This window comes from Anolis carolinensis, chromosome 2 (assembly GCF_035594765.1).
Source record: "Anolis carolinensis isolate JA03-04 chromosome 2, rAnoCar3.1.pri, whole genome shotgun sequence".
NCBI lineage: Eukaryota > Metazoa > Chordata > Lepidosauria > Squamata > Dactyloidae > Anolis > Anolis carolinensis.
Window position 1 is genome coordinate 531,146 of NC_085842.1, and position 13,804 is coordinate 544,949.

A 13,804-nucleotide genomic window follows, 5' to 3' on the forward strand; every position below is an offset into this window, starting at 1 on the left:
GGGAGTAGTTTGGGTATCTTTAGCTGAGAGGGAAAGAAAGGCCGAGGGGACAGGAGAGCCAATATGGGGAAGGATGTCCCACTGAGGAGAAAAGGGCAAGTTTTTCCTGCTACTCTGGAGACTAAAATGGAAAGCAGTTGATTCACATTGTGGGAAAGAAGCTTCCAACTAAACATTGGGAAGCATTTCTGGATGGCAAGAGCAGTTCAGCCGTGGAAGCCTGGTCCCTTCTCAGGAGCCTCCCTTCCCAAGCCCTGGCCTTCCACTTCCGGGGACTCCATGTCCCAGAATCCCTGATCTTGGGCCAAGGCAGCTGAGGCTTCTGGGTGCTAAAGTCCAAGAAATCCCAGAGGAATAGAGTTTGGGAATCCCTGCTCAAGAGAGTGGAGGGAATAATGATAATAATAGTAATAGTAATAACTTTATTTCTAACCCTCCCTCTCTCCCCAAAGGGAATGGCTCTCTTGGACTACAACGCCCAGAAACCCTCCTGGCATGAGGGTTGGAGGAACCTGGGAGTTCTATCCCAAGACAAATATCTCCCAAGTCCTTGAGGAGGAGGCGGGGGAGGGGGAGGCGGCAGCCTTGGCCTAGGACTGAGACACGAGGAATCCCCGAAGCCAGCGGGTTGGGAGAGACCCCAAGGGCCACCCAGCCCCACCCCCTTCTGCCAGGCAGGGAAACACAATCCAAATCCTCCCCCAAAGACTCTAAAATCAATGTGTTGTCAAAGGCTTTCATGGCCGGGATCACAGGGTTGTTGTATGTCTTTCGGGCTGTGTGGCCATGTTCCAGAAGCATTCTCTCCTGACATTTCGCCCACATCTATGGCAGGCATCCTCAGAGGTTAAAATCAGTAAATAAAAATCAACACTCAAAAAATGAGAATTGCAGGCATGAAACAATGGGTCAGCTAACACCTCCCAACAAAGGATTCCCCCAGGCAGAAAGCAGGCAGGCTTTAAAAATGAAATTCAGTGTCAATCAAGGTGGCCAGCTGCAACATTCACACTTGCCTCAGGCAGACAAGAGTTCTTTCTCCCACCCTTGTCATTACACAGATATATAAACCCCACGTGCCTAGTTTCCAACAGACCTCCATTATGAAAACGGGTGCCTTTTGGGAGATTGGAATGGAGTGATTTCACCAAAGAAAGACAAACTCTCGGGGAGGGGGATGCAAAGAATATACTGTATATACGCAAGTATAAGCCTCTCCTCCTTTCCCGTGCAGCGCACGCCTTCCTCTCCTCGGCACTCGTCTTTCCCACTTTTCTTTATTCGTATACACACTGCATTTCCCCCAAAATGTATAGTTAAAATAAACTATGGTGATTATTGGAAGAATATATAAGCACATTTACATTGAAGAAGCTTAGAATAATAATTTAATCACAGTTGGAAAGTCTTAAATTGCAGTTGTATGTAAATATTCAAAAACATTTAACCTTCTGATGCCTCCATTAATTTTATTGCTATCTATTTTTATTTTGAAATGTACCAGTACCTGCTGCATTTCCCACCCCGTCTTATACTTAAGTCAATAGTTTTTCCCAGTTTTTTGTGTTAAATTAGGTGCCTCGGCTTTTACTCGAGTATATACAGTACACAATTTTCAGAAAGACAAAATACTTTCTCTAGAATGGAAAAGATATGGATATCTGCCAAACTCAAAACCTGTTCAAAAGACAGAACTCCTACCCAAAACTATCTCAGATCATAATCCAGTGACTCTAGTAATTAAAAAGGAAGTAAAAAATGGCCCTTCCCCATTTCGGCCTATTTCGGCACATGTTGCACTTTGCCTGGGTTCTATGAATTAGACTCCAGTGTTAATATTGTATGTTTTATGTTGATTTAACGATTGTTTTTACTGTAATTGATGTTTTTATTGGATAACTGTTTTATTGCTGTGTTTTGATATTTGATTGTTTTATCGGGCAAGGCCCCATGTAAGCCGCCCCGAGTCCCTTCGGGGAGATGGGGCGGGGTATAAAAATAAAGTTATTATTATTATTATTAAAAACACTTAGATGGCAGCTGAATGAATCACTACTGCAAAAGGAGGACGTAATTGAGAATTTGAAAGAAAAACTGAAAGAATATTTGGAACTTAATTTAAATCAAGTTACAGATATTCAAACAGTATGGGATGCCAGTACAGCTTATATTAGAGGATACTTTATAAAATGCAACACTGAAATGAGAAAGAATAGACAGAAATATTTTCAGATAATTTCAGATGATATTAAAAAAAGAAGAGGAGTTAAAGAAAAATCCTTTGAATTCAAACATTCTAACTCAGATAAAACTCCTACAAAAGCAATTATTGTGTTACTAGTTAATGAATTGGAAACTAAAATAAAGAATGCAAAAAAAAATATTTTGAATCAGCTAACAAACCAAGGAAATAGTTAGCATATACGTTGAGGAAAGAAAGCCCAAAAATGTAATTGTCAATTCTTTATTTATGTATTTATTTATTTATGACATTTCTACCTGCCTTTCTCTACCCTGAAGGGGACTTACTGTTAAGATACAACATGACGATAAAATATTAATAGATGATATCAATATTCAACAGGCTTTAAAACATTATTACATTAATTTATATAAGGCTGACCACATATCTCTACAAGACATTGAGAATAATTTAATTCAGCGAAAGATGCCAAAAATAAATGTTCACAGTTCACAGCCTGTTATGCCTTCAGCTTTGCTGCATTGTTGGATTTTAATCAGTAGAGTTGGATTTTATTTTGTGCAGAGTATCTTTGCGCACCGTCCCCTTTGGACCTGAGGAGGGATTGTTTGTTGTTGGGCAAGTGTTAAAGTATTTGTCACCAGGCAATGGGCTCACCCTCTTCCCCTGGGTTTGTTACAGCACGAGACTTGTTTTTCATGTTCCATGAGATCTTTCTCTGTTCAACTCCTGAAGAGATTTTCCCCTCATTTGTCTGCAGGTAACTTCTGAAAAAGCTCTGCAAAGAATACGTTGTGAGAGCTTTGCCCAAGGAGTGCTCTAAGTCTAAAGGGACTTCAAAATACACAGCAATGACAACAAGAAAAAATAAGTAGTAAAAATATATTTCAAGTTACAAACCTATGCAGTTAAGAGGAGGAAATAAGATTGTGCTGAAAAAAGAGAGGCTTGGGAAAGCGAGCAGAAGGCTACAGCAATACAAAGACTGTGCTGCTCAGGAGGTTATATCTGTGAACCCCTGGCATAATATTTGAATTATAAATATAAAAGAATGGCAAGTCCTCTACCTCCCTATCCTAGATCACACACAGGGGAGAAGTTACATCAGTGTCTGGAATGTGGGAAACAATTTGATTGGAAAAGTTCTCTTACTAGACATGAAAGGACCCACACAGGGGAGAAGCCATATGAATGTGTGGAATGTGGAAAGAGCTTCAGTCAGAGTGACAATCTACATTCCCATCAAAGGACCCACACAGGGGAGAAGCCATATAAATGCATAGAATGTGGAAAGAGCTTCAGTCAGAGTGGCAGTCTACGTTCTCATCAAAGGACCCACACAGGGGAGAAGCCACATAAATGCATGAAATGTGGAGAAAGCTTCAGTCACAGTGGCAGTCTACGTTCCCATCAAAAGACCCACACAGAGGAGAAGCCACATAAATGCGTAGAATGCGGAAAGAGCTTCAGTCACAGTGGCAATCTACGTTCCCATCAAAGGACCCACACAGGGGAGAAGCCATATAAATGCATGGAATGTGGAAAGAGTTTCAGTCAGAGTGGACATCTACGTTCTCATCAAAGGACCCACACAGGGGAGAAGCCACATAAATGCATGAAATGTGGAGAAAGCTTCAGTCACAGTGGCAGTCTACGTTCCCATCAAAAGACCCACACAGGGGAGAAGCCACATAAATGCGTAGAATGCGGAAAGAGCTTCAGTCACAGTGGCAATCTACGTTCCCATCAAAGGACCCACACAGGGGAGAAGCCATATAAATGCATAGAATGTGGAAAGAGCTTCAGTCAGAGTGACAGTCTACGTTCCCATCAAAGGACCCACACAGGGGAGAAGCCATATAAATGCATAGAATGTGGAAAGAGCTTCAGTCAGAGTGACAGTCTACGTTCCCATCAAAGGACCCACACAGGGGAGAAGCCATATAAATGCATAGAATGTGGAAAGAGCTTCAGTCAGAGTGACAGTCTACGTTCCCATCAAAGGACCCACACAGGGGAGAAGCCATATAAATGCATAGAATGTGGAAAGAGTTTCAGTCAGAGTGGACATCTACGTTCCCATCAAAGGACCCACACAGGGGAGAAGCCACATAAATGCATGAAATGTGGAGAAAGCTTCAGTCAGAGTGACAGTCTACGTTCCCATCAAAAGACCCACACAGGGGAGAAGCCACATAAATGCATGAAATGTGGAGAAAGCCTCAGTCAGAGTGACAGTCTACGTTCCCATCAAAGGACCCACACAGAGGAGAAGTCACCTTAATGCACGGAATAGGAACAGAGCTTTAGAAAAAGTTCAGCATACAGTAGACATCACAGAACTCATGTACCTCTAGAGGAGACGGGCCTTTGAGTTTCCGAATCTATAAAAACACATTGGAAGGAAAGAGGAAGGCCAGCACCTTGCTCTCTCTCCACCATGAATCGGAGTTTGTGTGGCCTTGGTTGACGGCTACTGGGAGCAGGTGTCACTCAGAATGGCAGCAAGCTTGGAAGGGGTTCACCTAACCTCCTCCGCAAAGAGACCCATTGCAGGCTTCTAGGATGATGTGTGAAGGTTTGCTGAAATGAGCAGCAGCAGAGATCTCTGGATTAAAGGGTTCTGAAAAAGAATAGCTCTTTGGTTGCAGATAACGTCATATCTTCATACTCCTGCCTTATTTCTTGGCTCTTCTGCATTCAATGGCATCAATTGTTTCCCATGCATGTGTACTGTATGTACTGTGATCTGTCCTGAGTCCCTTGGTTGAAATTTTGGGTGCTAGCCCTGTACTTTTAACCCTTTTCTGGACTTTGTTGTATCCTGAATCATTGACTCTAAATTCTGGACTGACGTCTAGGTTTCGTATATGGACTTGGACTTTGTTTGTATCCCTGACTTTCTGGCTTGACTTTGGGACTCTAAATTCGGTTTGTACTCTTGATTTCTTGGTTGTTGTTTTATCAACTCAGCTGAATGAACTCCTGGCATGTGACTGTTGGGACTGTGACCTTGGTTCTTGTTAATTTTCACTCCTGACCTGTATCTGCAGTACTCAACTTGTCCGCAATAATTGGACTCTTGACCTGCACTTGTATTCATTGTTCCTTCAACTGTGTTGCTCCAATTATTTTAGCTCAGTGGCTCCCAACCTTTTTTTAACTAGGGATCATTTGTCAAGGGACCACTCTCCAAAATTAGTACCAGAAGGGTTATAAATCAGTTTTTGGTCAACTTTAGATTTGGTTTGGTTATTTGGAGTGATGATTCAGAAAATTGCATTGGATAGACCACGTCAGCTCTCATTCCTGATATGCCATCCAGTTAGTCGTCATCTGCTCGCCCACAGAAAACCATATTTAATAATCCTCAGGACTATAAGAGGGTTTCGCAAGACCAGTCACTCTCATTGTAATGGTGTAGTAACTGTGAGGCTGTGAACCCTATTTTAGTTCTTGCGGACCACTGGTGGTCCATGGACCCCAGGTTGGGAACCACTGTTTTAGCTGGACTGAAGACTTTAGTTTTCCTATAAAATAATATGGTCTTGTCTTGTGTTTGCTTAATAAACCTCAGACTTTATACCGAGAGAGCCCTGGAACATGAGACCATCAGCCTTGCTTTGTGTGTACTTATCCCTGTGTAGAGTGAAACCCTTTCTGGATATGAGACTGTTCAATCCCCACCTTTGGCAAAGGGTCCATTAGGACACACAGTATCCTTCCCCAACTGCAGAGAATGGAAGACAAAAAATGACTACAACGACTGATGAAGATTCATGAATCCGTTGAGATGGACATATTAACTACATTCATGAAGTATAGAACCGCATTGAAAGGAAATAAGAGATACAAATCATATAGTGAGTGAGTTTTGTAAATTAGCGTTTGATGTCAGTTAGTTTTGTTCTTATTGTCCAAGGTGTGTGTCCTTGTTCCCTTTATATTTGTTAAATAGTCCTTTTTTTAAAAAAATGTACCAAAATTATTATTTGTATAAAATATTGTTTTTAAATACCAAAATTGTAATTTGTGTAAACATGCTTTGATTTGTTTTTCTTCTTTAGTCTTTGAATAAATATTGTTTTTTAAAAACGAGTGTGATACAGCAGCTTTGAAAAGCCAGTGTGATTTTAGGCTGTACCAACGGGAGGGTGATGTCTAGATCTGGGTAAGTTTTAGTCAACTCTCTTCTACGCTTTGATCAGACCTGATCTGGAATAACCTTGTGTCCAGTTCTGGGCAGCACCATTCAAGCAAGATTTTGAGATGTCTCCAGAGAAGGGCTCTAGGAAATGGCCGAGGGTGATGGGTGTGTTTAGTTCAGAGGGGAAAAAAGGCCAAGGGGACAAGAGAGCCAATATTTGGAAGGATGTCCCTTTGAAAAGAAATTGGCAAGTTTTTCCTGCTTCTCTGGAGACTAAAATACAAAGCAACTGATTCACATTGCCTCACTTGCGTTGCAGACAATTTTATGGTCCAGAAGGTAGAAGAGGCAACAAGGGGATAGGCTACTCTTGATCTAATCTTAACAAATGTGGAAGACCTGATCAATACAGTTGAAGTGGTTGGATCCTTAGGGGCAAGTGACCATGTGCTCCTGCAGTTTACCATACAAAGGAAGGCTGAAACTAAAACAAGTCAAACACGCATTCTGGACTTTAAGAGAGCTGACTTCCAAAAAATGAAGGAATTACTGAGCGGCATTCCATGGACGCCAATATTAAAAGACAAGGGAGTTAAGGATAGATGAGAGTTTTTAAAAAGTGAAATACTCAAGGCGCAAATGCAAACAGTGCCAACAAAGAAAAAAAATAAAACAAGTGCGAAGAAGCCAGAATGGATGTCCAAAGAACTTCTAACCGGGCTAAGACTCACAAGAGACATGCACAAGAAGTGGAAAAGGGGAGAAATCACCAAAGAAGAATTCAAACGTATAGCCAACTCCTGTAGGGAAAAGGTTCGCAAGGCTAAAGCGCAAAATGAGCTCAGACTTGCCAGGGACATAAAAAACAACCACAAAAGGCTTTTTTGCTTACGTTGGTAGAAAAAGGAAGAACAAGGAGGCAATAGGGCCACTGTGAGGAGAAGATGGGGTGATGGTGACAGGGGATAGGGAAAAGGCAGAACTGCTTAATGCCTTCTTTGCCTCAGACTTCTCACAAAAAGAAAGCCATCTTCAACCCCAGCAACATGGAATGGACGAAGGATTGGGGGAAATCCAACCCCAAATAGGGAAACAAGTTGTCCAGGAACACCTGGCGTCTCTAAACGAATTCAAGTCCCCAGGGCCAGATCAGCTACACCCAAGAGTATTGAAGGAATTAGCGGAAGTTATTTCAGAACCACTGGCAATTATCTTCGAGAGTTCTTGGAGAACGGGAGAAGTCCCAGCAGATTGGAGGAGGGCGAATGTGGTCCCTATCTTCAAGAAGGGAAAAAAGAACGACCCAAACAATTACCGACCGGTCAGCCTCACGTTGATACCAGGCAAGATCCTGGAAAAGATTGCTAAGGAAGTGGTCTGTGAACATTTAGAAACAAATGCTGTCATTGCTAATAGTCAACACGGATTTATCAAAAACAAATCATGCCAGACTAATCTGATCTCTTTTTTCGATAGAGTTACAAGCTGGAATGCCGTGGATGTAGCATATCTGGATTTCAGTAAGGCCTTCGACAAGGTCCCCCACGACCTTCTGGCAAACAAGCTAGTAAAATGTGGGCTAGACAAAACTACGGTTAGGTGGATCTGTAATTGGCTCAGCGAACGAACCCAAAGGGTGCTCACCAATGCGTCGTCTTCATCATGGAAAGAAGTGACGAGTGGAGTGCCGCAGGGCTCTGTCCTGGGCCCGGTTCTGTTTAACATCTTTATTAACAACTTAGACGAAGGGTTAGAAGGCACGATCATCAAGTTTGCAGACGACACCAAACTGGGAGGGATAGCCAACACTCCAGAAGACAGGAGCAGAATTCAAAACGATCTTAACAGATTAGAGAGATGGCCCAAAACTAACAAAATGAAGTTCAACAGGGACAAATGCAAGATACTCCACTTAGGCAGAAAAAATGGAATGCATAGATACAGAATGGGGGACGCCTGGCTCGACAGCAGTACGTGTGAAAAAGACCTTGGAGTCCTCGTGGACAACAAGTTAAACTGAGCCAACAATGTGATGTGTCAGCTAAAAAAGCCAATGGGATTCTGGCCTGCATCAATAGGGGAATAGCGTCTAGATCCAGGGAAGTCTTGCTCCCCTCTCTTCTGCCTTGGTCAGACCACACCTGGAATCACACTGTGTCCAATTCTGGGCACTGCAATTGAAGGGAGATGTTGACAAGCTGGAAAGCGTCCAGAGGAGGGCAACTAAAATGATTAAATGTCTGCAGAACAAGCCCTATGAGGAGCGGCTTAAAGAGCTATGTAAGTTTAGCCTGCAGAAGAGAAGGCTAAGAGGAGACATGATAGCCATGTACCAATATGTGAGGGGAAGTCATTGGGAGGAGGGAGCAAGAGTGCTTTCTGCTGCCCTGCAGACTAGGACGCAGAACAATGGCTTCAAACTGCAGGAAAGGAGATTTCACCTGAACATCAGGAAGACCTTCTGAACTATGAGAGCTGTGGAACTCTCTGCCCCAGAGTGTGGGGGAGGCTCCTTTGGAGGCTTTTAAGCAGAGGCTGGATGGCCATCTGTTGGGGGTGCTTTGAATGTCATTTTCCTGCTTCTTGGCAGAATGGGGTTGGACTGGACTTCCATTTCTATGATTCTATGATTCTATGAGGGTGAACTACAGTTCCCAAAGTCATGGGTCAGTTCCCTCCACCCAAACCCAATCAGTATTCAAAGTTGGCCATGCTGGGTATGTGTGCCAGGTTTGGTCTAGAACGGTCATGGGTTGGGTTCACAGTGCTCTCTGGATGCAGGGTGAACTACAACTCCCACCCTGGTGCCAGGTTAGGTCCAGATCTGTTACTGGTGGGATTCAGAGTGCTCCCTAGATGAGGGGTGAACTACAACTTCTACTATGATTTATCAGTCCCCCCCCCCCTAAAATCCCTCCATTACATTCTGTTGGGCATGTGGGGTCTGTGTGTCATGTTTGGCCCAGATCTGTCGGTGGGGTCACAGAACCCCCACTGAGAGAGCACTGTGGGTGAACCATAACTCCCAACCTCTAAGGCCAGTCCCCTCCACACCCACTGGTATTCCAGATTAGGCATGTCAGGTCGGTGTGCCAAGACCTGTTGTATGGAGTCAGCTGATCAGTTCTGGTCTGTTTAGGAAAGGGTTATGGAAGAGGCAGTGGCTGGGATCGTGCACATTCCACAGCAATGGAAAGAGTAAGAAACACTGAGGTGTCTGTGGTGGAGGGAACAGATAAAATCTAGGGTGAAATTGTCCCCATAGAAAAGCATTCCCTTGGATGGTGGGCAGAATGGTGTTTGTGGAGGACGTGGTTCACGGCGCTCTCTCTAGTCTGCAATGCCATGAGAGGGAGGGAGGTTGTGGGTGTGCGTGAAAATGGGAGCCTGTCTGTGGAAGTGGGAGACATACACATAGAACCGCTCTGAGTCCCCCTGCAGAGACAGATGTGGTATAAAAACAAAGTTTTAATGTATTCTTATTTCATAATTTCACTTTTATTATGGATATAGAAGAAGAAGAAGACATAGGTATAGAGACTAGCTTAGGTACCTGGCGATGCCTGGGTTAGGACATTTGTGGTGCTACTTATTAGAAAAAGCCTGCCTTTCCTTTCCTTTTCTATGTATGCTCCAGATGGGAAATTCATGATATGGGTGAACTACAATTCCCAAAATTGGGGGTCAGTCCTCCCCAAAGCCTGCCAGTTTTAAAAGATAGTCACGTTGGGCCTGTGCACCAATTTTGGTCTGGATCCATCGCCGGCTGGGTTCAGTAATCTCTGGATGTGAGTGAACTACAAATCCCGGATTCCTAGGTCAATCACCCCAAACTGCCATCAGTATTTAAAGTTGGATATGTTGGGTCTGTGTGCCATCGTAGGCTGGGTTCACAGTGGTTTTTGGATGTAGAGAACTACAACTCCCCAAATCAAGGTCAATTCCCCCCAAAACCCCTGTCCAGTTTGTTGGTAATTAATGTCGCACTGCAGACACTGTTGCGATGACTTCTGCACCTTCCGTCATGGGGTGGAATGTGGAACTGATAATAATAACAACAACAACAACCATAACTTCATTCTTCTTTCCCGCCACCATCTCCCTGAAGGGACTTGGAGCAACTTACAGACGGCACAAAGTGCCTAAAAAGTAAACACCATATAAAATGCAACTAAATAAAACACATGTACATATAAAAACATCAACTCGGACTCAATCAAGCTGTGATTCTCTGCCCGTGGTGGTACATTACTGGCATTATGGCCAGGCTGTAAACATTGGAGTAAAAAGCTTGGAGACCCAGTGGTGCCCAGGTGAGTTGAAAAAAGCATTTGTTGGCTGGGTTATTTGTCGACTGGGTTCAAGGCTCTCTGGCTAAGGGTGAACTACAACTCCCATATGCAAATGGCAGTCACCCCAAACCCTGTCAGTATTCAGTCGGCCATGTTGGGTTTGTGGGCCATGTTTGGTCGAGAACTGTAGTCGGGTGGGTTTAGTGCTCTCTGGATGCACGTGAACCATGACTCCCATATTGCAAAGTCAATCCCCCCCAAACCCTGCCAGTATTGTGTCTGTGTGTCAATTTTGGTCCAGGTCCAATGTCGGCTGAGTTCTGTGCTCTCTGGATAAGGGTGAACTGTAACTCCCCAAATCAAGGTCTATTCCCTCAAACCCCTGCAGTATGTTCAGTTGGTCTTGGGGGTCCTGTGTGCCACGTTGGTTCCAGGTCCATCATTGGTGGAGCTCAGAGTGCTCTTAGATTGCAGGTGGACTATACATCCCAGTCCCTACAAGTCCTATAAATGATGCTGAATTCTCCCAAAACCTCTCTCTCTAATTTGTTCAGTTGCTGATCAATTCCTGTTTGCTGTGTGCCATGGAAAAGAATAGGAAAGGGTTATGGGAGAGGCAGTGGGCGGAGTCATGCAAATTCCACACTAATGGAGAGCGTCAGAAACACTGGGGTGTCTGGTGGAGGAAAAACAGAAGATCTAGGAGGAAATTGTCTTTGTATGAAAGCCTTCCCTTGGGTGGTGGGCAGGATGGTGTTTGTGGAGGACATTGGCAGAGTGCTTGGACATTTTCACGGCACTCGCTATAACCTACAGTGTCATTGGAGGGAGGGCCACTGGTTCCTCCTACGTAGTGGGAGCTATAGCCATTTGTGGAAGTGGGAGCCTGTCTGTAAATGGGCGCCCCGGCTACATACATACATACATACAGATTTTTACTTTTATTATGTGTTTAGATAACAACAACAACAACAACTACTACTACTACTATTACTACTACTTTATTCTTAAATCCCACCACCATCTGCCCAAAGGGACTTGGGGTGGCTTACATGGGGAAAACGCCCAGCAAAAACAGAATAAAATATAGCACAATGAATATACAATTGTATTTTCAATCATCAAACCAATAAAACCAAACAACAAGCATTATAACAACATAAGAACAACAACCACCATCAACCAGTAGCCGAAAACAATGGGCATGTTCAGATCGAAGAGGGCGGGCAAGGGCTAGCGCAGGAACAGTTGCAAGGGCAGGGCGGGTAATACAGCGCTGCAAGGCCGGGCGATGAGTGAGGGCGAGGGGGCCTAGTCGACAAAGGAACCAGTTCATCAAAGGCACATTGAAACATCCAAGTTTCAGGTCTTTAGGGAAGGTGGACAGGGTGGGCGCTCATCTGATCTCCCTGGGGAGAGAGTCCCAGAGCCGGGGGGCCACCACCGAGAAGGAAGGCCCTCCCTCCCACTCGTCCCCACGAACCGTGCTTGAGAGGAGGCAGGAGCGAGAGAAGGGCCTTCCCAGCAGATCTTAAAGGCTCTGCAGGTTCACCGGGGAAGACGTGATCGCAAAGATAGGGTGGACCCAAACCATTGTTGGCAAGAGAAAAGAAGGCAAAGGAAGGGAAGAGGAGAGAAGAGAAAAAGGAAGGAAGGGCAAGAGAAAAGAAGGCAAAGGAAGGGAAGAGGAGAGAAGAGAAAAAGGAAGGAAGGGCAAGAGAAAAGAAGGCAGAGGAAGGGAAGAGAAAAGAAGGCAAAGGAAGGGAAGGTTAGAAGGCAGACCGTATTTTAGTTATTGCGAACCACTGGTGGTCCGTGGACCACTGGTTGGGAACCACTGTCCCAAAGGGAAGGGGCTAACTCTGGATCCCTCCCATAACAGCTATTTACAATACACAAGCTAACCACTCCTGACTGTGGAGGAAAACAGAGGATGTTTCTCTAGGGGCACGACGTTCACAAATTGGACATTTGCAACCAAGGTGGAAATGGAGCTGGAACCTAAGCCCAGAGGAACAACTGATGGAATTACATATGGTTTATTTCTCAAACTTTGGAACGACTGGATCAGATAGTCCCACTCATCTGATAGACTTGCCAGTAGTACAAAGCATTTCTGAGCCTCTGAAAATTCAACTCCACACACCTCTGCTTCAACAAAAAGCTGCTTCATCAAATCTAGGTGCCGCTTAACATCCTGGCTCTTCTTTAGCTTAGTATTGTACAGTCTCTTAGTCCATATCAGCTGTGAAATACAGGATTCCCTCTGATGCACCCCTTTAAGAGAATCCCACACTTCGTTAGAGGAAACTTTGTTTCTCACATGCACCAGCTGATTGGGTTGAAGGCACAATATGATTATGGCTTTAGCCTTCTTATCTCTGTCCTGATCAGCATCAGCACCAGTTGTAGTTTTCTCAAGCTAACCACTCCCGACTAAACAGGAAAACAGAGGATGTTTCTGTAGGGAAACAACGTTCAAAACTGGACATTTGCAACCAAGTGGAAATGGAGCTGGAAACTAAGACCAAAGGAACAACTGATGGAATTACATATGGTTTATTTCTTTTCAGACGAGGTGACAAGACAATCATATTTAACGCTCTGAAGCAGTGGTCCTCAACCTGTGGGTCCCCAGGTGTTTTGGCCTACAACTCCCAGAAATCCCGGCCAGTTTACCAGCTATTAGGATTTATGGGAGTTGAAGGCCAAAACATCTGGGGACTCACAGGTTGAGAACCACTGCTCTGAAGGACTGTCACACAGAGCTTGCTTTCTGCTGCTCCAGAGAACAGACCTCCAACTTACAGGTTCAAATAACAAGAACGGGGACTCCACCAAATCTGACGCAGAACTTCTCAAAGGGTCCTGTTTGAAATCAGACATTTACACACAGTGGCTGTTTTTTAGCCTGTATGTGTTCTCTGGTGCTGGTTAAGGGATGAAGTCCGAGTAAAACATTTTCCACATTCATGGCATTTTTTTTTACATTTTTATTGGATTTTACATGCATAATTCATAATTCATAACAACACTACTTCCCTTTTTTAACATCTGCCAATATTTTTTCCCTCCCTACCACCCACACCCTCCCTCCTCAACCACAGTATGTTTATATTAATCTTGCAGATCCAGCCACAGGTAAAGTCTTTGTATTTTTTC

The 13,804-nt window shown here is 44.1% G+C and overlaps 2 protein-coding genes across 5 annotated transcripts in view; both read left to right on the top strand.

Moving 5' to 3' along the window:
* LOC134296825 (zinc finger protein 239-like) overlaps positions 1-13,804 on the top strand; it is a 143,874-nt gene that overhangs the window by 59,306 nt on the left and 70,764 nt on the right. The window lies entirely within an intron of this gene.
* Positions 2-6,298, top strand: LOC107983839 (zinc finger and SCAN domain-containing protein 2-like). Its single transcript, XM_016999143.2, has one exon. It carries the CDS (start codon positions 3,255-3,257, stop codon positions 4,485-4,487), a length of 1,233 nt encoding a protein of 410 aa, XP_016854632.2. The 5' UTR covers positions 2-3,254; the 3' UTR covers positions 4,488-6,298.